The sequence below is a fragment of the Diceros bicornis genome, chromosome 7 (genome assembly GCF_020826845.1).
Source record: "Diceros bicornis minor isolate mBicDic1 chromosome 7, mDicBic1.mat.cur, whole genome shotgun sequence".
Taxonomy (NCBI): domain Eukaryota; kingdom Metazoa; phylum Chordata; class Mammalia; order Perissodactyla; family Rhinocerotidae; genus Diceros; species Diceros bicornis.
Genome location: NC_080746.1, coordinates 18,223,162 through 18,245,126, shown reverse-complemented (window position 1 = coordinate 18,245,126; position 21,965 = coordinate 18,223,162). Strand labels below are relative to the sequence as shown.

Here is a 21,965-nt window from a genome sequence, read left to right as displayed (position 1 = left end):
GAGGGGAGCATCTCAGCCTAGGGCCCACTTGACTGGTGGGGGCCAGGCTTCAGGCCTCTTTAGGACTCAGCCCCAAGCTCCAGGGAGCAGGGTAACAGGGAGGGGAAAGAGCAGACTGGGAGGCAGGTGAGAATGCTCCTGGGCATCGTGGGTGCACCCCGTCTTAGACCTTCCTCTCTTCCTCGGCAGAGCCCAAACCCAGCCCTCACCTTCTGTGTGAAGACCCATGACCGGCTGTACTATATGGTGGCCCCATCTGCAGAGGCCATGCGCATCTGGATGGATGTCATTGTCACCGGGGCTGAGGGCTACACTCAGTTCATGAACTGACTGGTGTGGGCCTCCTGGACCCTCGGGCTGGCCCCCGGACCCACGTCTGATCACTTGCTGCTCCTCGCCCCTGGAGACGGAGTCTTACCCTGGGCCCTAAGCCTCACAGGAGCGCTCCCAGAGGCCCTGGGAGGATGGAGTGTGACTGGGGTTTTTGTACAAGACTTTGTAATGTTCTGTAAGGAGCTCATCCTGTGAGTTTCTGAGCTTGGGCCCCCTAAAGAACCAGCCAGGAGATAAAAGCCGGGGAGGGGGCTTTGCTGTCTCCTGGGAGTCCAGAACGTGCAATAACCCTTCAGGGTCTTGCCCGGACCCCAGCCAGGGCTGAGGAGCTGTCACAGAGGGGGCCTCTCAGCTCTGACCTGGCACCTGCATTCCCCAGCCTGTGTTCTCTTTTGTAAAAGGACAAATGGTACCAGAATCTGCCAAAGATCCCCTCTTGCCTCAGCCCACTTTGCAGGGGCCTGGGGGCTGAGCAGAGCCACATCCAGAGCGGGGTAACAGCTCAGGCGGTATACTTCTCAAACCTCGCTCAACCCTGTTCTTCTCCTGTGTTTATACTTTTTATTACTTTGCTCAAGGGCCGGAGACCTCAAGTGTCATCCTTGAGGTCCCAGCCCCATCTCCTTTTTGCAGACCCATTGCCATGGTTACATACTAATTGCCCTGGCTCCATGGCTCTGCCCACTGCTTCAGCTGTGGGCCCATGTGAGGGTATGTGCCATCATCTCTCCAGCCCAGGCCCTTGGGCATCTCATGCTGGGGGGAAGGGACTGAATACCTCCCTGCCCCCTGCCTATGTCTCCAGGCCCTGATGCACAGCCTGCTGGCCCCCCAGTCCAGCCCTCTCCCTTCCACTTGTGCCTTGCTTAGAGCCAGAAGGGACGAAGCTGGGGGATCTAGAGACCAGAGGAGGAGTGATGCGGATAGGAGAGGAAAGTGGAAGGGCCCGTACAGGGCTGAGTTCTGTGCAGGGCTGAGTCTCTGACAGGGACAGAGGGCTGCTCAGACGCTCCTGAGGGAAGGCCTGAGCAGGAGAAGTAGCTGCAGATGGGGAGGACCCTGAGGTCCGGCTGCCCTCCCTTTAGTCTCGATAGGATGATGAAAATGGAGAGAAGAGGACCAGGCCTCCAGCTGTCTGGCCTCAGCCCTTCCCGCCTTAACACTAAACCCACCTTCCTGCCCCTCTTCCCAGCACTGGGCCTTGGTTGCTGGGTCCGGGCTGGGTGATTTTCAGTATTTGTAAGCGTCTCAGCAGAACAATAAAGCATTTGGAGTATGTGTTTGGGAAGCCAGGTTGTGGGGGGCATGGAGCTGGGGTACATGAGGTAGGAGGGCTAGGTCTTCCCTACTAAGCAGGATTTCCACCTTATTAAATGTTCCAGGAGGGACCCAGGGCCCAACCCATGACCTCCAGGTCCCTACCCTGCCCCCACTTCACAATGACTAAGGACCGGCTAGGGGCATAGGAGGGCATGAGGTCTCCAGGGATGGAGGATGAAGAGGCAGGAGCAGGTGGGGACTCAGAAGTTTAATGAGGCAGGAGCTGGAGGCAGAGGAGGAAGTGAAGGCAGATGGGGCAGTGAGGCCGGTCACTGTGGCAGGAGGCTGAGCAGGAGGCTAAGTAGAAGGGCAGCTGCAAGGCAGTGAGGCTCCAGGAAAGCTGTCTGAGTCCCTGAGCTCAGCCGGTCACCATAGCGGTCCAGGAGCATCAGGACCACTCCATTGGTCCAGCCAAACCCTTCCTGGAGAGAGGCATGGCCAGTGAGGCAAGACCTCTGGGGAAGCCCTCAAGTCCTTTTAGAGGCTGTGGGATCTTCACCCGGAGACTCTGGCCCCACCTAGCCCCAGGGGTACCAAGGGGGTACCTCCTCCCTGTGGGCCCACATACAGGGGAGGAAACCGAAGCCAAGAGAGGGGAGGTCATGGTCATTTGTGGGGACAGCAGAGCCCCAGAGTTCTCTGGAGGATGTCCCACTCACCTGAACCTCATACTCCCCTCCACCACCCGGCTGTCCACTGTTGCTGATGTCATACTGGGGACAAGAAGGCTTTAAGGTCAAGTGGTACCCCCAGCCTTCCCACCCCAGCCCTCTAGGGGAAGCAAGAAATGGGAGCCCCTTTGGGAGAAGGTGCTCTGGCCTGCAGCTCTGACCCCTGCAGTGCCTAGGAGTGCTGAGAATGGCCACCGGTGCCACCCCTGTCCCTGGCTGTGCTGGGCCTGGGCTTTGCAAGCCTGACAGTTTCCCCATCTCACCATGAGGAGGAGGCCCGGTGGGACTGGGCTCAGGACCAGCTCACCTTCTCATACATGGCTGACGTCTTGGAGTAGACATCAAAGTTGGTTCGGATCCAGTTCTGGGCCAGCTGGAAAGCCACTTCCTGGGCCCGAAGTGAGGGAGACTTGGCCAGACCTAGACCCCACCCCAGGCAGGACCCTGAATCTCCAGAGCCCCCATCCCAGGGGGAGCAGAAGCCTGAGCCTTACTCTCCTCCAGGAGGGAAAGAGGTCCGAGCCCTAAGACCTCCTTCCTGGAACCACGGGCCAATTTGCTGTTAATCTGGGGCCGGCTTTGGAGGGAGAGGGGAGGGCTGATTCCCCTGATGGGCGGGATGGATGTAAATGTTTGCTGAGTGGGAGGCTGAGAGAGCAGAGAAGTCAGAGAAAGACCCTGCATCCTCTGCTCACGCCTCCCAAGGACCAGGGAGGCTGACCCTCTACTCCCTCGAGGGTAAGGCCCTGGGATGTGCCCCATCCCTGCCTCCTACCTCTGATGACCAGGTCCTGCAGGGGGGCCCAGGCATTGGGGAAGTCCCACTGCTGGCCTGTATTCTGGAGAGAGGTCGGGATCCCGTACTGGTAGGTCAGGATCTGGCTGTCCTAGAAGGTTCCAGACATTACTATGACTATTGGTGGGAGCTGGACAGGGAGCCGGGAGGCTGGGCGCTCCTAAGGCTAGATGTCCTTTCCTGGGCCTTCCTGGCTCACAGCTGCCCCCTGGTGGCTGCAGTGGGACCTGCAGGCTAAGACGCTGGGGCGGAGCAGGAGGCAGTGGCTGCCACCTGCCAGGGGTTACTGCTCAGAGTCAGGGAGAGAGCAGATGGTCCTGCCCCCAGAGTACCAGCCTGCCCTGCTGCCCCCCTCACCTCCAGGTATTTCAGAGCCTTGTCCACGTCGCCCGGGTCAGAGAAGCAGCCGGCCCAGAGTGGAGCGAGGTTGGATGGATAGAACTCTGGGTTCTTCTTTCCGTTCTCAAGGTCATAATCAAACCAGGCACCTTTCTCCTCATCCCACAGGATGGCCTTCAGGGCAGCTAAGCGCTGTGCCCTCAAATTTCTGTACTTTGTGGCTTGGGTGTCATTTCCTGGAGTGACACTGCCTTTAGGCTGAGTAACCACGGCCGCTGCCCTTGGGACCCGTGCCTTTGAAAGGTCTCTATTGGCCTCCTCCTGTTGTCCTCCCCAAAGGCTAAGAAGTCCTGAACACCAAGGGGACAAGCCTACCTGGAGCCCACCACATTTGAGGCCTCTAGGACCTGTAATTCCCTGAGGAAATTGCCCTGTACCGCTCCCTGCGGTTCCCTGAACTGGCCAGTTCCTGGGGCCATCCTTGGAGAGCCCTGGCCTAGCTTTGAGTGGTCAAAGGACAGCTGTTTTGGGAGAGGAATGGAGGGAGTTTGGCTGTATGGGCTAGGGTGTCCACTCATAGGCCCTAGAAGGCCTTCCCAGTAAGAAGGAGGGGCAGTGAGGATGAGAGTGGGCTCCACTTGTGCACTTGCCCTGGCTGCGCTAGGGGAGAGGTATTGAGCAGGCTGGCAGGCTGGAGGCCCTTCACCCGAGGTCCTACTTCCAGCGCTGTTGCCAGAGCTGAGGCAGGGACCCACACCGGACAAGCACACCTCCCGCCCGCTGGCGTGCTCACCCAGTCTGGCGTGGAAGTTGCTCATCAGCTCCTCTGCCTGGCATAGGAAGGCATTGAGGTCAACAGGCACAAATTTGCTGGTTCGGGTGCTGCTGAGCAAATCGGGGTTTGGGCCTCCGATGAGCCAGCGTGAAGAGAAGTCCCAGCCAGACTCGGCCCCAGCCTTGAGCTCGGTGAACAGAGCCTCCCGGTCCCCTGTGAGGAGAAGGCAGCAGCAGACAGGGGACCAGGGCCTGACACAACTGCAGGCGCCCAGCGCCACCCAGACCCTCTCAGCCTGTTGCTGCTCACCTTCTGGCAAGGTGTCTGCCAGCTCTGCATCTTTGCTGTAGGACTCTGGCCTGGCAAGAGGAGAGTGGGCGGCCTGGCACTAGGAGGCTCTAAGCCCTCTGTGCCCAAGCTGGAGACTGAGCCATGTTGACTCAACTGCCCTTTGGGCCCCACAGCCCTGGGTTACCCAGGAGCTGGAGGAGGTAATGAAGACGATGTGATCGCCGGTTGACCCTGGAGCTGGTCCTGGGCAGTCGGAGGCTCCTCACCCCCTCCCCTATCCTTGGAATGTACCCTCTGCCTACTGTTCCATAGTGGGAGCTGTTCCAAGGACATAGCCTTGAGGGAGTAAGGTGTAGTTGAGACCATCTGGACTGAATACATAATTGAATCCAGTTACGACCTCTACATAAACCTAAGATTCTGGCAGGCAGGTGCGGAGATCTGCTTGTCTTGTGGCTGCCGAAGACAAGCCTCGTAAGTAAATTCCCTTCTTTATTAAAACTGCCACCTACAAATCTGGAATGGTCTGCCTCTTTCTTAGGTCTCTCCCTGCCCTGTACATATGGGGGTCAGTTTCACATTTCCCCCAGGAGGCTCCCAAGGTTTTGAAGTAACACCAAGGCTATCTCTGTCACCATCTGACAGGTGGGGTTAAGTCACTCACCGTCCTGGCCAAGGGGTCGTGATACTCAAACCAGAGTGAATAGACAGGAGATTGGGAGGCTGGCGGGGCAGTTCCTCACCTGGGTCCTCCATAAGGGACATAATAGCGATTCAAGACGTAGCTGTTTCCCCCTGAGCTCACAGAGATGCTCCTGTTCTCAGCCCAGAAGTCCAACTCCAAGGCCAGGGTCTCAATGTTGTCCCTGGGGTGGAGCCAGGCACCCCCTCAGCCCAGGCACACCTCCCCAGTCCCGCCCTGGGAGGTCTCAGGTATGGGGGCTGCAGGACAGCACAGGGAGGGGTGCCCACCGTAGGAAGGCGGTGTCGTTGGTGTGAGTCACATAGCGGTCCATCATGAGGGTCAGGAGTGGGGGCTGGCTCCGCTGCAGGTAGTACACGCGGGCCCCATTGGGGATATGTCCGTAGCTGCCACGAAGGAGGCCTGCTGAGATGCCTCTGCCCGGCCGCCAGAGCCAAGGCAGACCCAGCTCCAAGCCCGTGGCGCCTGCTTCTCCTCCACCCCGGCGTTGAGGTGCCCGGCCCCCTCTTACGTTTGCACCAGGTCCAGGAAGTTCTGCAGCATGCCCTTCACTGTCTCGGGCATCTCAGAGAGGAGCAGACCCTCCATCACCCAGTAGGAGTCCCTGGGGGAAGGGACAGCTCAGGCATCTCCTCACAGCTCCCTCTGCCCTGCACACCCAGGCCACGTGAGGGCACCCTGTCCTGCTCAGGACACCCCGCTGACCCTGGCTTCCCCACCACTCCCGCCTCTGTGGCCCCTGGCTGCTCACCAGTAGTAGAACTCGACAAAGCGCCCGCCAGGCACAATGAAGGGGTGTTCTGAGTAGATCAGAGAGAACTGCTCAGGGTGGCTGAGGACCTCTGGCTTCACCTGCAGTCAGCAGAGAGGGCACAGCCCCCGCAGAGTGGAGGCTGAAGGAGGCTGGGGCTGGCAGCTCTGGGCTTTGGAGCCAGGCAGCCTGGGCTTGAGTTCTGGCTCTGCTGCTGCTCGGCCGTGTGGCTTTGGTTAAGGCCTGAGCTGCTGGAGCCTGGTGTGCTCATTCCCACATGCCAGCCTCTGGAGTCCTGACTGGGGGGATGGCGCGTAGGAGCCCTGACCACTCTGCCTGGCCCTCACAGGTGCTCACTGAGCAGCGGCCATTATTAGGACCCAGGTGGGGGGCCATTTCCTCTGGCTCCCCTTGCCCCCTGAATCTCTGCTGCCACCCCCAAGCCAGGCCCAGAGGCTCAGGGCCCCCATTCTCTGGCTCAGGTGTGGATGAAATCCCAAGCCCTTTCCCCAGTGAGACGGATGTGGATGAACGTGGCTGAGGGAGAGCAATTGTAGGACCAGAGGGGGGCTTGCTGTGTGTCCACATCTGGCATTTCTCTGTTCATTCCCTCCTAGTTCTAGAAGAGGGTGGTTTTAGTGGGAGAGAGGCCAACCTGTCTCAGCAATTTTGAGGGGAGCAGTGGCTCAGGTTTGTTCCTGTAGGGCTGCGTGAGGAAGCAGCCCAAGCTAGCTGGCAGAGGAGCCCGGAGCACCATTCTGTGTCAGCAGGTGCCCTGGGGCCTGGGCAGGAGGACAGTTGCTGTGCAGCCTTGGGCAAACCACTGCCCTCTCTGAGCCTCAGACAAAGGAGAGAAAGTGCCTGACAGACCCAGGGCTTGGCTACAATCGGCAGTAGCAATTATCATTCCTGAGCAGAGGCCTGGCCTGAGGAGCTCAGGGAAGACAGAGCCCAGCAGGCAATTACCACTGGTGTAAGGAAGGGGCAGGACTGGGCAGCCTGGAGGTGGTAGGACAGGCTAGGTTTGCCTGGGGGAGGCTGGAAAGGGCTTCAGGCAGGAGGTGAGGAGTTAGGAGTAGACCTTCCCCTCCTCCCCATCAGAAGTTCTTTCTAGAGAGCTTCTGTTCAAGGACCCAGGGGGCGGGGAGCTGCGTTCTCAGGAAATGAATTCCAGTCTGTGCTCTAGGGGCAGTGTGGGCCCCAAGCTGACACACCCCTCTCCCAGGTCCATCCTTCTTGGTCAGGCCCTGGGGCAGGCCCAGGACACTGATACCTTCTTTCCCAGATTCTTCCAGAGCTGGTGCAGCTGCCCTGCCCAGGCTCGCAGGTTGGGGTCTGAGATTGTCTGCAGGAACTGGGGACTGAAGAACACCGGCCCCACAGGGTTCAGGGAGGCAGCCCTCTCTGAAGGGCCTTCTCCTGTTCCCTGTCCAGGGTTGTACCTGTCTTTCCAGTCTTCAGGAGTCCAGGACTCCAGCTCCTGCCCCACGGGCTGGAAATGTTCTTGGACAAACAGCTGCAGCTGCTGCTGAGGGATGCTGTGGTTGTGGGCCTCGGCCAGCTCGTTGAAGCGCTGCAAAACTTGGTCTGTTGAACAGGCAGCAGGGAGAGGTCAGCAGGACCCCAGAAGCCCCTCCCTGATCAGAGGCCCCTCACTGCCTGGTCTTGCCCCCTGCGTCTTTGGTGGAAGGTTCAGGAGGAGGTGGGGCCTTACCTGGAGCTGAGGACAGTGGCTGGTCCACAAACTGCTTGTCGTCCTGGTAGAGCTGGGCCATCTGAACTTGGTGCAGGAGCTCCCCATGGCAGTAAATCTGGCTGCAGAGAGAGTCAGGGAGGGGAGCAGGTCAGGACACCACCATTAGGGGAGAAGAAATGCTAGAGTCAGGGGCATGTTGCCTGGACTGCACAAGGGCTGTGTGTGTGTGTGCACACGTGTGTGGTAGGGGTTTATGGATGGTGGTGACATACAGGGCTGAGAGAACGAGGAGGGCCCTTGTGCAGTAAGGGACCTGAACAATCCTCTGAGCCCACACTAGTTATCCATTTGAAACAGTGTAGAATACCCAGCGGACAAAAGGAGATCCTCACTTTAATCAGTGATGTGTTAGACTGGGATGGACGAATTCTCTGTATAGTGGCCCTGTGTGGACCTGATGAGAAGGGCTTATGGCAAAAGCTTGTGAGTTGCACCCAGTGACAATTGCTGAGATTTTGCACCAGAAAATTTCCAGATGCAGAGTGTGATATGCCCCATCTGGGAGAAAATGACTAGCTTGCTATTGGTGTTGGTTGAAACCACCTCTAATGACTGAAGGACACACAATATGCCTGAAACCTGAAATACCCATAATGTCTCCGGTGATGTCAGATAAACTCTCTGATAAAGAAGGCAGTGCCCCCAAAGAGTTCCTTAATGAAATGGAAGTGGTTTACACAGGAACATGCTACTTGGGGAACGCAAGGAGGTACTCATCGTGTTCACCAGGAGGTGGCCTCTTTTCCCGCAGGGCCGACTTTGGAAGCACCTGCGGAGCCACCAGGAGCCCTGTGAACAGCTCTCTATTGACCAACAAAAAGCTGCTTGGTTTACCAATGGGACTTCCAAACGGAACAGACAGTGTCTTGTTTGGAAGGCCACTGTGCTCTGACTGACTGATGGAAATCTTTGCAGAACGTAAGAACAAATCAGCCCAGTGGGATGAATTGCATGCTGTTTCCCTTGCAGTGATGGAAGAATTGAATGAAAAGGCCCCTATGTTTGGGTTTTATTGACTCATGGGCAGGGGCCAATGCCCTGGCAAATGGGCAGTGAAAAACTGGACTGTTAAAAGGATGCTTGTATGGGCATAACCCTAAGGAAATCACTATGGGAATTTAAGGGGGCACATTCAAGTAGCTTTGCATACCTGATTGTAGATGAACATGCTTAAAATGCTATATAATACTATATTGGAATAGAAGAAACTGTACCAATTTGGATAGCCCGTAGTTCCAACAATGGGCCAAGAGATATCATGTCAAATGGGCATATCATGTTGCATATCATCCTCAGAGTGGTGGCTTGATAGAGAATTGAAACATCTGTTGTCTAAATGGGGAGAGACAAAAGCATGAAGGGCTGACTTACATACCTTCACAAGTGTGTAACCTCCCTCAACGTGAGGGAGGTGAAGGGAGGGCCCCCAGTGGATAGATTCCTCTGCTTTTCCAGGAGGTCTGAGAGAGTGGGAGGTGTTGCTGGTAGGACTATACAATTCTTTTTTTTGACAGGGAGAAAATGTTTAATTACGTACTCAATCCATTTGGTGTATTTCAAAAGGTGCAATACTTTTCTTCATTTATCAGTGAAAGAAGTTAGAAACTAACTTCAAAAAAATCCGCAAATGGCAAACAAATTTCCTTGCAAGTCACAGTCACATATATAGTGCCTCCTAGAAAAGAGGAGGGGCAAGACAGGTTCCACCCACTTTCATGAGTGTCATCAAATACTGGACCTACTCAAAGGTAGAGAGAAAAGGCAACTTTCAAAAAAGAATATGTTATTAAGTGAGGCATTTACTATACTCCTTCCTAAGAGCACCAGGTGGGGAACATGTTTTCTACACTAGATCTTGGAAGTGGGATGTGGACTCAATCTGTCCTCCTCCCGTTAAGGGCTGTCCAATGGTTAATTAATTAAAAAAATGACTAAATGAAAACAAACCCCACACACACTGTCTCCCCTCCCCCCCCCAAAAAAAGACAAAACCAAAAGAAACCCTAGATGTCCCAGATTACTCTTCAGAGCGGAACCCGGGAGCAGCTTCAACAACCCAAATCAGTCTGTTACAGGGTCAACACAAGCATGCCTTGCTTTTAAACAAACAAACAAAAGAACATTTTTGAAATGACAAACAAAAACTAGTACTGATCACTTTTCTGACAATATACAATTACTCAAAATTAACTAGTATTGAGAGGGGGAAGGGGCCATACCTATGGGCCTTGTCTCACGTGAGTGTACGTGTGTAGGTGCAGGGCATTTGTCATTGCAAAAGCAAATTTTAATTTTTAATCTTTAGTTTGATTTAAACATTGCTTTTAGTATTATGCCGACACCAGCTGTGCAGAAAGGGCTCTGGAGAGATGGTCAGAGCAGCACACACCTGCAGCTCTTCTTCGCTTCTAGAAGCTCCAGGGCAGCCAGTATTGCTTCATTAGATACGTTCTTTAGGCCTTTCTGTGTGAGTGCAGAACACTCCACATACTTGACAGCCTTCAGGTCATGGGCCAGCTTTTCACCAGTCTCTGGAGTGACAGGCTTCTGTTTGTTCTTGGCAAGTTTCTCAATAGTAGAGGGGTCATCTCTGAGATCAGTTTGGGTCCCAACAAGCAAGAAAGGAGTCTTTGGACAGTGGTGAGTTATCTCAGGCACCCACTTTTCTTTCACATTTTCAAATGAGGATGGAGCGACCACTGAAAAACAGACTAGAAATACGTCTGTTTGTGGATAACTCAGCGGTCGTAATCTGTCATATTCCTCTTGCCCTGCAGTATCAAAAAGTCCAAGAGTATATGGCTCTCCACCAATCATAACTGTGACTGCACAGTTGTCAAAAACAGTTGGTACACAGTCAGATGGAAATTTATTTGTTGCGTAGGATATCAGGAGACATGTTTTACCAACAGCACCATCGCCCACAACAATGCACTTAATTGTCTGTGTTGCTGAAACAGTTTTGTATCCACTTTAAATATTTCATATTTGATGATGACCTCGGCTTCTCCGCTGGGGCATTGGCAGCACTCGGACTATACAATTCTTTTCCACATCATCTCGACTTACTTTTCTCCTACTTGATACAGTGGTCCTAAGACCAGGAGTGCAACTGCGATGCCAGAAGCAGGGATGATCCCTAAGCAAGAAAGTTTATCTTGTTAAACCTTTATGTCAGAATTCCTAAGGGCCTGATGGGGCAGATTGTGCCTACACCCCATCTGGCCAAATTGGGGCTAACAGTGAATGCAGGTGTATTGCCTGGTGGTAGGAATAGTCTACTCTTTCTGGACCTATGTAACCCTATCCTATATGAATGGGAGGGGACTGAGGGGGAGACACTTGCAAAATTGATATTCTTGCCAGCAATCTGGACTAGCACAGTGGCCAAACCTAATGGCCCTTCCAAAGGTGGAAAAGTTTAGTGAAAATCAATGACAAATGGAGAAAAGGGGAAATAGTAGCTGAGGGTAAAGAGATGAATAATTGGGTATGCAACGAAAATGGAAAATCCAATATTACACTGGTGCCTGGAGAGAGGCTCAGAGCAAGAGATTAATATTGTCTTTAGCACAATTATACCAGATGCCTGTAATGGTGAAGCCATATGTTTGCCATGACCACCCCTGCCTCTGGAACCTGACGAAGTTGAACGGAAGCCTGCAAACCTGAATGGCTTCGCTCTGGGAGACATTTTGGTCTCAGGATATGATAATGAGCTGGATTAACTGTTGACAACTGAAGGGACCTCTAGTAATGTGCCAGTGTCTCTTGACTCTGTTTTCAGGTTATATCTACTGTGAAGAATATCATTTGGGAAAGAATTTCCAGGAACTAGTCCCTACTGGGACTTTGGACTCTGTGGTTTACAACTCCTGGCAGACTAGTCTCTGTGTAACTATAAACCTTGATAATCAAATACTTAGAAAGGTCCCTGGTTTTAATGGACAAAATATAGCAGCAGCATGCCCAAAAGGCCACAGTGTGCTATATGCACAAATGCAGATCACCTTTTTTTTTTGTGGATAGAAAGCTATTAAACAGATTAGAAAAAAATGGGTTTCTTATGGGATTAAAGCAGTAGGAATCACATGGTACCTCCAAATTCTCTTGGGGAGTAGCCCGGTCCTGAGAGGAGGAAGGCTATGGGAGGCCTTATGGTATACTCAAAATAAATTACATCATTAGGTGTGACTACCACTTATCTAACTCTAGTATGGGGGATCCACCATTTTGGGGTACAAAACACTTATCCTTACTGCACTCAGGCCTTTTGTACACAATGGCAACAACATATATGGTGGATTAAACAACGTTGGCCCATGAGACAGAAAAGAAAGAGCTTTAAGGGAGATAAGTCCCCCATTGTGGAACAAACTGAATTTGCTTTTAATGAGGAGAGGTATTTAGAGGAAAAATCTTTATTAACTAGAATAAGCAGGTAAGTAGAAGTTCTCTTCCGGAGGAAAACAAAGGATAGGAGTCATCCTGGAAAGATGATGAGGCTTTAGTAAAATGGGTGAGACAAAGGCATCAAATAATGCTGCATAATACTAGAGCCCAGCACTGGGAAAGGGCTTGTACCCTCACCCAACAGGGCCTCTTGACTATTTTAATGTTGATTAAGGCCAAAGGAGCCATGGGGCAATGGCCCTCCGTACTAGCTGCAGAGGCTCAAGGAGCACTCCTATGGGAATCTTAGGGACCTGCAAACCCATGGAAGTTCTCTGGGACAGCTTATACTTTACGTTGATGCATTATGACTGCATTTGCTCCAAGACTAGATCAGAAGACACACCCTGTAGTACAATTTGCAGGGATAGGAACTATTCTGAATACCACCTGAGTCCTCCCATAGGAAGGAGGTGGGCCCTGCTATATAACAGCAAACATTGGAAACTAGTCTCAGTACCAGCCTGTGAACTGAGACAGGGTGACGGGCTTCACCTCCTGGTGCCTGACTTGGAACCCAGAAATAACAAATAACAATTACAAATCATGGCCACTTGTAATGGTGCATGTCCACAGTAATATTTGGTTTACGGGCGAGGTTCGATTCCATTGGGAAGGCTTAGAAAATTCCTCTGTAATTCTTCAGATTTGTTCTGTAATGAAATTGAATTGTACTATGACCATACTAGGATATGGTGTAACACTGGTATTATTGGTGCAATTCAACTACCTTATGTAAATAAGCCATATGATAATGATGATATTGATGATTAAATATATTGAGAGATTGAGTTAAAGCCTCCTCAGAGTGTCATACCAACAGAAAATGACTGGGCTGAGGAAGAACTGGATTTAACTAATTTCTATGCTAAGTAGTCCTGCACAAATTTATCATAAGATACAAAGAGCAGCAGAGCAAGGAGAGAAATGAGTAATCAAATCACTACCAAAATATGAAAGTGTATGTAAAGCCTTTATAGGTCAGATTAGTTGTTCCTTTAAATCTACCCTCGTCTGCACTGGCTCCTCCAAATGTCAGGCATAGTCATACTGATACTATTGCTGTATCTATTATATAATTGCTGCATTAAATACAGTTGCTTGAACAAATATGATGGTTTGCTGTAAGAAAGCCTAGGCCAAGGGCCAGAGCAGTGGTGGACTGAATTCAGTTCTGACGCTAACCACCTAGCGTTAGTGCAGACTCCACAAGCTTACGGGTATAGCTTCTAATAAAACTTCCCTCACTCAGTTCATTTTCACGACATATAGGGCAAGGTCTGGAAGGGTCCCGAATACAGAGCTTCTGTGTCCTTAACCTGCATGGAATCAGAATGCATCATGCTCCTGGCACATGGATGTGTTCACCAACTGGGAAGCTCCACTGAGCTTTGATGTGCAGAGTTTTTAGTAGGGTTCCATTACATAGGTATGATTGATTGAAGCATTGGTCATGTGATCAAACTCAATCTCCAGGCCCCCTCCCCTCCCTGGAGGTTGGGCTGATATCATGTGGCCCAAAGCCCCAACCCTCTAATCACATGGTCTTTCTGGCATGGCCTGCCCCCATCCTGAGTCATCTCATCAGCATGACCCATCTAGGGGCCCACCATGTGTCACCTCATCAACATAAACTATCAGAGCCCACCCTGAATACCAAAGACACTCCTATCACTTGGGAAATTACAAGAGTTTAGAGGTTAGTTCCAGGAAAAGGTCAAATGACAGATAAATTCTTTGTTATACAACAGGCCACCCCCTGGTCTTTGGCCATGGATCTCTTACAGCAAAACAATCATACCTGTTTGAGCATCTACATTTGGTGTAGCATTTATATAACAGACAGAGTATCAACATGAATACACCTAACATTTATAGCTGGTGTAGGGTAGGGATAGGAGACTTTTAACTCAACTTCCCCATACATTTGACCATCAATATTAATATTATAATCTAACCAACAAAATATCAGTGTTTTACCACATCACACTATGGTAGATAAAACCTGAAAAATAAGAGTCGAAAGATGTTGGCACATTACTGGAGTCCCATACCATTATTAATGATTAGTCTAGTCCATCATCATATGTTATGACTAAAATGTCTCCCAGGGTGAGGCCACTCAGGTTTGCAGGCTTCCATTCAGTCTTGTCAGGTTCCAAAGTAGGAGTGGTCTCAGGAATATATAGTTTCACCCTTTCAGGCATCTGGTATAATTGAGCTAAGAGACAATATCATTTCTTGCTCTGAGCTGCTTTTAAAGTGTTAATGTCATGGTGGATTTCCTTCATTAAATTTATTTTTAATCCATTTATTCATTCCTTTACCCTCAGTGACTATTTCTTCTCCTCTCCAGTTATATCCAAACTTTTCCACCTTTGGAAAGGACATTAGGTTTGACCACTGTGCTGGTCCAGATTGCAGGCAGCAATGCTAGTCTAGCAAGTGCCTCCTCTGCAGTCCATTCCCATCCATATAGAGTGGGGTTTCATAGGTACAGAATGAGTGGGCTATTCCTACTGCTAGGGCTGAACTACGACTGAATACAGCTGTGTTCACTGACAACCCCAATTTACCAAGATCAGGTGAAGGTACAACTTGCCCCATCAGACTCTTAGGAATTCTTATTAATTCTGAATAATGGTTTAAATGTATTGTTACATTTTCTTGCTTAGGACTCATCTCTGCTTCTGGCACTTGTAGCTGCTGTCTTGGTCCTGGGATCACTGCATCGGGCAGGAAAAAGAAATCTGAAGTGATGTGAGGGAGAAAGAAAAAAGTATAATCATACCATTGTCTTCTTCCCATGAGAAGAGTTGTATAGTCATACCAACATCCTCTCCACCCTCTCTTCCCTAGATTCTCCTAGAAAAGCAGACGCATCTGTCTAGCAGGAACAGTCCCTTGACCCATCATGTTGAGTGTGAGCACACTCTTGTGAAGGTGTGTAAGCCAGCCCTTCATACCTATATCTCCCCCTGTTTTAGACATCGCAATTCTCTGTCAAAGCATTACTCTGAGGATGAAAGTGTTCCTTGGCCTGAAGAAGTGTAACTCAGTGCTCCAAATTGGTGCAGTAACTTCTCTTCTGGTCCTTTTACAATATTTTGAGCATTTGCATCTACCACTGGGTGTGCAAAGCCCAGTTCAGAGTAAGTGTCTGTTCCTGTCAGGACTCATTTGTAGCCTTCTGGGTCTACCAGCGTCAGTCCAATTTGCCAGCTATATGCGTGTCCTTTCCCCCAAGGAATTTGCCCCATAGTCATCTGTAGTCTTTCTCTCTTGTTGGCAGACAGAACAGTTCTTTCTGGCATTTTGTGTCTCAAGGAATACAAGTGGAATATATCTAGATTCAGCCCATCTCTGCATTGCTGCAGCCTCCCAATATTCAATCAGTTCATAAACCCAAGTGGCCACCTCACATGAACACACTGGGATACTCATCTGCTAGCTCCAATTACCTTGCATCTAGGAAAGGAGTTCTTCTGATGGGCATCAATGGGTTCTACTTCAGTGCACCCCTCAAATTCCCATAGTGATTTCCATAGGACCGTGCCACATAAGGGCATTGTTTTTATAGGCCAGTTTTCCATTGCTCTTCTGCCTGACCACGCAGCCAGGCCGTTGGCAACTTACCAGGAGTAGGTAAAAACCCAAACCCAGTGGCAAACAGTATGAAATTCAGCCTACCAAGCTGATTTGGCTTTTTCTGCTTTGATCAGAGTGGCAGCCTTCCAAACAGTATGCTGTCTGTTCACCTTGGAACTGCCATCCGTAAACCAATCAGCTCTGTTTTGGTCAATCGAGAGCTGTTTATAAGGCACTGTCCAAGTGGCAATAGAATCCGGTAGCCCCTCAGGTGGTTCCAAAGTCAGTCCTAGGGGAAAAGAGTCCACCTGCTCTTGAATACAGTGAGTAACTCTGGTAGCATGTTCCTGCATAAGCCATTTCCATTTTATTGTGGAACTCTTCTGGACACTGCCCTCCCTCTTAGGGCATTTCTCCCCCATCACCCAAGATATTATGGGTATTTCAGATTTCAAGATTATCTTATGTCCTTCAGTCATAGGAGTAGTTTCAATTAATGTCTGACAGCAAGCTAGTAATTGCCTCTCAGATGAAAATTCTCTAGTCCAAAGTCTTAGCAGTCGTGCTGGGAGGTGCCCAAAGGCTTTTGCTATAAGCCCCACTGTATGCTCCACAGAAGGCTATAATCTATGTGGACTCGGGCAGTCTTATTGGTTCCCATTTGGAATGTCCAATTAATATTGCTTGATGGGCGGATTTACATGCCTGTTGTTTTATAATACTAGATAGTGGAAATGTTCCCTAGTCAGACACAATATCCATCCCTGTAATACATTCAGGTAAAATAGATGCAATCACTTCACATAAAAACTGTTTAAACATACCAATTTTCATCCAAACTTTCACCTTAGTCCCATCAACCCTTGCATTCTTAACTGTGGCCTCTGTTAGGAGTTCACCAACAGGTTTTGGTTTTACAATACTAGGTAGGGTAAGTGATCCCCAGTCAGACATAATATCCATTCCCATATTTGGGTAAAGGAGAAACAACCACTTCACATAAAGCTTGTTTAGACGTTCCAATTTTTATCCGAACTTTCACCTTAAACTCATCAACTCTTGCATTTCTATAGCCTCTCGATCTGATTGTAGCCCATTTTAGGTCTTCACTGGTGGCTTTTTTTTTGCTGAGGAAGATTCGCCCTGAGCTAACACCTGTTGCCAATCTTCCTCTATTTTGTATGTGAGCTGCCACTGCATGGCTGCCGACGAGTGGTGTAGGTCCACGCCTGGGAACCAAACCCGCGTCAGTGAAGCGGAGCGCGCCAAACTTAACCACTAGGCCATCCAGGCTGGCCCTCACCAGTGGCTTTTGGTACTATAGTGCATGGGGTTCCCATGTTGCAGAGTTGAAGAAACTTCTCTACCCTCTGACCATTTTGCCCACTCATATGCATAAGGCTTTGAGTCCCCAGCAGGGATAGAGCTAAGGGACCCTGACCCTTCCATGAATCCTTATCTTGATTAAATTTCAGGACCATTGCCCCTGCAGATTGGAAGTCAGGTTTCTTGTGGCTGTCTTTGCCTTGCAGTTTTCCAAATTCCTCCAAAGTAGAGTGAATAAAGCAGATTTGTTTAGGGCCTTTCCCTTTTGGGGGACCTGCAGGGGCTCCCATTGGTCCTTTCAGCCTCTTTAAGGCATTAAGACCTTTGCTTTGACCTTATCAACAGCTGCTTTATTCATCCCATTTTTTAATAACTGCTTAAAGATTCCCACCATGCTGGGATGAGTCCCTTGACTCTCCCCTTTCTCTTTCCCCTTTGTTTTGCCCCATCAATGTTTGCTTTATTCATCCCATTTCTTAACAACTATTTAAAGATTCCCACCCTGCTGGGATGAGTCTATTGGCTCTCTCCTTTGTCTATCCCATTCTCTTGGGAATCAGTCTAGATTTCTTCTTTATTTGTTGTTTCAGAATAATTTTTTCCTTTGGAAATGGCTCTGAGGCTGGTGGCTGTACCTCAGGCCAGCCAGAATCGGGATCTTCCCCAACACATTCCTTCAGCAGGGGCCTTGAGGCAAGAGGCTGTAGTTTGGACTGGCCAGAGTCTAAGCTTGGCCCATCTCTCACTTTCATTTTTGCTATTATAGATAACAATAACTAAGGGATGGTATTTCTTGATTTTTTTCTTATTATTTTATATTTTCCTATGAACCAGTGAGCCAACACCCCAGGAGTTGTATCCATCGTCTCTAAATTCCGTTTACCTCTATCTGATCACAACACAACTGCTGTTCCAAACCATGGGTGACCCTGTTGCCATCCAGGAAGCAAAGGATCCTCATCTCCCGACCTTTCGTCTTGCTCTTCCCAAGCCACATGTTTCAGTGAGTTAATGTCATTCTTGCAAATCACACATTTTCTGACACCAACTGCAATATTGCAATATAAATCTGGTACTAACCAGTTAGCTCAGACACCACCCCAGGTCAAGGGCACAGTCCCCAAAAAGACTGCTCTCACTTTAGGAACCAGTTGCAAGTTCAGGGGTCCCTGAGCTACCCCCACTTCTGACCAACTGGCTACAAATTCGGGGGTTCCCACAAACCCTTCAGGTTCGATACTTTGCTAGAATGACACACAGAACTCAGAAAGCGCTATACTTATGATATGGTTTTATTACGAGGATCCAAATGAGGACCAGCCAAATAAAGACACACACAGGAAGAGGTCTGGGAGAGGCCTGAATGCAGAGCTTCTGTGTCCTTTCCCCATAGAATCAGGACATGTCACCCCCCTGGCACATTGAAGTGTTCACCAAACAGGAAGCTCCACTGAGCTTTGGTGTCCAGAGTTTTTATTGGGGTCTCATTACATAGGCATGATTGATTGAATCACTGGCCATGTGATGGAACTCAATCTTCAGCCCCTCCCCTCCCTGGAGGTTGGGAGGTCAGGCTGCTATCATATGGCTCAAAGCTCTAATCACATGGTCTTTCTGGCATGGTCTCCCCCATCCTGAGTCGTCTCATTAGCATGACCCATCTAGGGACACACCATGAGTCACCTCACTAACATAAACTATTAGAGCCCACCCAGAGTGCCAAAGACGCTCCTATCACTTGGGAAATTCCAAAAGCTTAGAGGTTGTGTTCCAGGAACCCAGGACAAGGACTAGACAAATTCTTCATTATACAAGTAGCTTGTGCAGTAAAGGGTTGACTTAGCAACAGGTCTGCTGTGTTCAAACCCTGTACATTTCAAAGACAGTCTGGTATGTGCCCGGCTCCTGAGAGAGAACCTCTAAACTGGTGAAGCCCTGCCTGATAAATCTTTGTTTACCTGGGCCCTTGGGTCGTGCCGAATATTTCGTGCTAATATTGTGATTTATGGTGGGAGCCGAGGGCCATCCGGTATTGCTTTGACCTTTGGAGACCTGGAGACTGAGTAACTAAGGTTAGCCATGCAGATACTCCATGCCTCTGTGACTGATTCCAAGTAAAAACCCTGGATGCCACAGCCCAGGTGAGGCCATACTTCAGGCCATACTTCATACACATTGTTGCTGGAGAAATTAAGTGCTTTCCTTATAAATCCATTGGGAGAAGACAACAGGAAGCTCGCGTGTCTTCTTTCCTGGACTCTGACCTATATGCCTTTTATCTTTCCTGATTTTAATCTGTATCTTTTCACTGTAATAAACTGTAACCATGGATATAATCATTTGATGAGTACTAGTAAATCACTGAAGCTGAGGGTGGTCCTAGGGACTGCCAACACAGTCTTCTATCCGTACTTTTGGCAACCAACCTAAAGCTTGAAAAAACACTTGATCACACAGCCTCTCTGTTCAGCCTCTGAAAACCCTGTTACAATTGCTCAGAACAGAAACGTATGAATTATCCCAGATATGTCCTTTGCCTTTATGTTCCATCAGCAAGTCCTAGCAGCTCAACCTTCAAAATATATGCCATATTGATCCACTTCACTTCTCACCCTCTGGTCCTACCACTGGAACCCAAACCCTGGTCCCTTTTTCCTTGGAGCAGCCCCCTCTCCTGGCTTATATCCACTTCTGTCCCAATCACATAGGCCTTCTTCCTGATCCTTCAACAGTGACCTCAGGGCCTTTGCATTGAAGTTTCCATGCCTCGACTTTCTTCTCCCAGATCTGCAGAGAGATAGATCCTTCCACAATTCTGCTCAAACATCACCTCCTCAGAGACACCTTCTCTCTCCATCCTATCTGAAACATCCCCTGCTCACCCCCATGAGTGGCTCTCTAACTTCATTTTAACTTTTAATCATGCTTCTATCATTATTTAGCTTCTATTATTACTTTTCTTGCTTATTGTGTAAGGCCCATGAAGGCAGGGACCTTGTTTTTCTTGCTCACTGCTGCAGCCTAAGAGGCATGGTGAGAGCTGAGTAAATTCATGTTGAATGGAGAGTGGACGATGCCCTGTGGATCCAGGAGGCAGGACGGGGTCACTTAACTCTATTGTTTGGAGATGGAAACTACAGATCTGGAAAGAGATTTGACTTGCCCTTGGTCACAGAGGTCAGAGGTTAAACCCAGGAGCTCTTTTCAGGCCTTTATGCCCCCTTTCACATCTAGACTAGGGAAATTGGGCAGAAAGTTTCCTGGAACAATCCTGAGAACAGCCCTGCGCAGTTCAAGGAGCAGCTTGGAGGGAAGGCGGGAGGAAGGGAGGGCTCTGGCCAGCAGCTCCTGGACCAGGCATAGGTCGGCCTCAGGCAGCTCCATCTTTTCCCAGCACTGGAGGTCCAGTGCCCAGCACAGAGCCTGCTACACAAGGAAATTTAATTTCCTTCCCTTCCCTTTCCTTTGAAGGGCGGACCCCCAGTGCTTGAGGTCTTATCCCAACCTTCCGGACCTCAGCCTTCCTGCCTCATTCCCAGCTGCCTTCTCCACTCCTACCTCTCACAGGGTGGGGGTAGGGCCTCCTGGGACCCCAGCCCCAGCCCCAGCAGAAGCAGCAGGCGCAGCTCCCAGGTCCTCCCAGGCATGGTGGCCACGGCTGCGGCCAAATGAGTAAGCCCAGGCACCTCCTGCTCGCTGAGTCACAGCCTGGCTCGCCCGCCTACCCGGGGAAGCCAAAGTCCAGGTTTGAGACGTGGCCACCCGAGGGGATGTGTGCCAGGTCCACACGTGCCTGCTTGCCACTCCTGCTCTCGGCTCCCAGAGGTCACCCCCTGCCCTCCAACTTTGTACTTTTTCTCCTCTCTGTTTCTCAGTCTCAGCTGGTGCTGCCTGCTCAGGCCCTTCCCTCAGAGTCATGTGATAGGGGAATGGGCACCTAAGCGTCAGGGACATAATTAGGCCAGACATCTGTAACCCAGATGCCAGTTGCATGGGTGGCCCCAAGACCACCATCTCAGAAGGTTACCATTTCCTTTAACATTTCAAACCGAATGGCTCAAAATTCTGTCCCAGGTGTAGTGTGAAACTTGAGGACCCTCACAATTATCTACAAGAAATGCTGTGGGAGTGCAGAAGAGCACAACCATCCTGTCTGAGGTAGACTTGGGAAGACCCACTGTAGCGGTGACATTTGCAAGGGATCTTGAAGACGACTGAGGAATTTGTCAAGGGAATGGGCTGGAGACCACTCCACTGTAGGCAGAACGTACTGTAAGGGACGGTGAGAGGCTCAGCCTGGCCAGATAGAACTTGAGGTTGGTGCAGGGGAGGGATGTCAGACAAGGCTGGAGGACCGGGTTGGCACCACACTGTAAATAGCCTTTGCCAAGCCAAGGAGGCAGGTTCTCTAGTGAGGGAAACTGCAGAGAAGTTCGTGAGCTGAGGCAGTGGGATTAGATTTGCTTTAGGAAGCTCATCCCCTTGGCATTAGGGAAGATGAGTTAAGGGGCAGGGAGTTGGGCAGGGGCACATGAGGAGGCTGTAGCTATGATCCGGGATCGATGACTCAGGCCTGGAATGACACAGGGGGTGGGAAAGGTGCACACTGCCAGCCATCACCGTCTGAGTTTAGTGATTGTGTGACCTTTCCATTGCACTCAGGCTCACTGTCCAGGATGTCAGTTGTAGTGCCTGAGCAGTGTTTACAGATGAGATGGCCCAGGCCCTGTGCTTCCCCTTGACAGTGCTCCTGTCCTTCCCCACCGGACAGTCACCTCTGCTCTGTTAGTTTGTCCCCCTCCTTCCTGCCACCCCTGCCTCCAGAGGCTGTATACTTCCTTCCTTCCTTTTTTTTTTTTTTTTG

At 50.3% G+C, this 21,965-nt stretch overlaps 3 protein-coding genes across 11 annotated transcripts in view; 1 reads left to right on the top strand and 2 right to left on the bottom strand.

Moving 5' to 3' along the window:
* The window catches only part of PHLDB1 (pleckstrin homology like domain family B member 1), a 47,766-nt gene extending 46,155 nt beyond the window's left edge, over positions 1-1,611 (top strand). For all 9 annotated transcript variants that reach the window (XM_058545068.1, XM_058545067.1, XM_058545066.1 and 6 more), the window contains one exon: positions 190-1,611. In XM_058545068.1, coding sequence (XP_058401051.1) covers positions 190-330 — 141 coding nt within the window. In that variant the 3' untranslated portion in view covers positions 331-1,611. The remainder of the gene's footprint in view (positions 1-189) is intronic.
* A 182-nt stretch (positions 1,612-1,793) lies between these two features.
* TREH (trehalase) lies at positions 1,794-8,903 on the bottom strand. The gene is made up of 16 exons (XM_058544737.1): positions 8,886-8,903; positions 8,428-8,504; positions 7,694-7,794; positions 7,422-7,566; positions 7,253-7,340; positions 5,980-6,080; positions 5,740-5,832; positions 5,498-5,614; positions 5,269-5,391; positions 4,544-4,593; positions 4,253-4,447; positions 3,478-3,695; positions 3,100-3,211; positions 2,632-2,744; positions 2,313-2,366; positions 1,794-2,075 (listed from the first exon to the last, which is right to left on the bottom strand). The coding sequence occupies exons 1-16, from the start codon at positions 8,901-8,903 to the stop codon at positions 1,923-1,925; spliced, it is 1,758 nt and encodes a 585-aa protein (XP_058400720.1). The 3' UTR covers positions 1,794-1,922.
* Positions 8,904-10,093: 1,190 nt separating this feature from the next.
* On the bottom strand, positions 10,094-20,748 carry LOC131408196 (cell division control protein 42 homolog). The gene is made up of 2 exons (XM_058544736.1): positions 20,667-20,748; positions 10,094-10,686 (listed from the first exon to the last, which is right to left on the bottom strand). The coding sequence occupies exons 1-2, from the start codon at positions 20,746-20,748 to the stop codon at positions 10,109-10,111; spliced, it is 660 nt and encodes a 219-aa protein (XP_058400719.1). The 3' UTR covers positions 10,094-10,108.
* Positions 20,749-21,965: the final 1,217 nt, after the last annotated feature.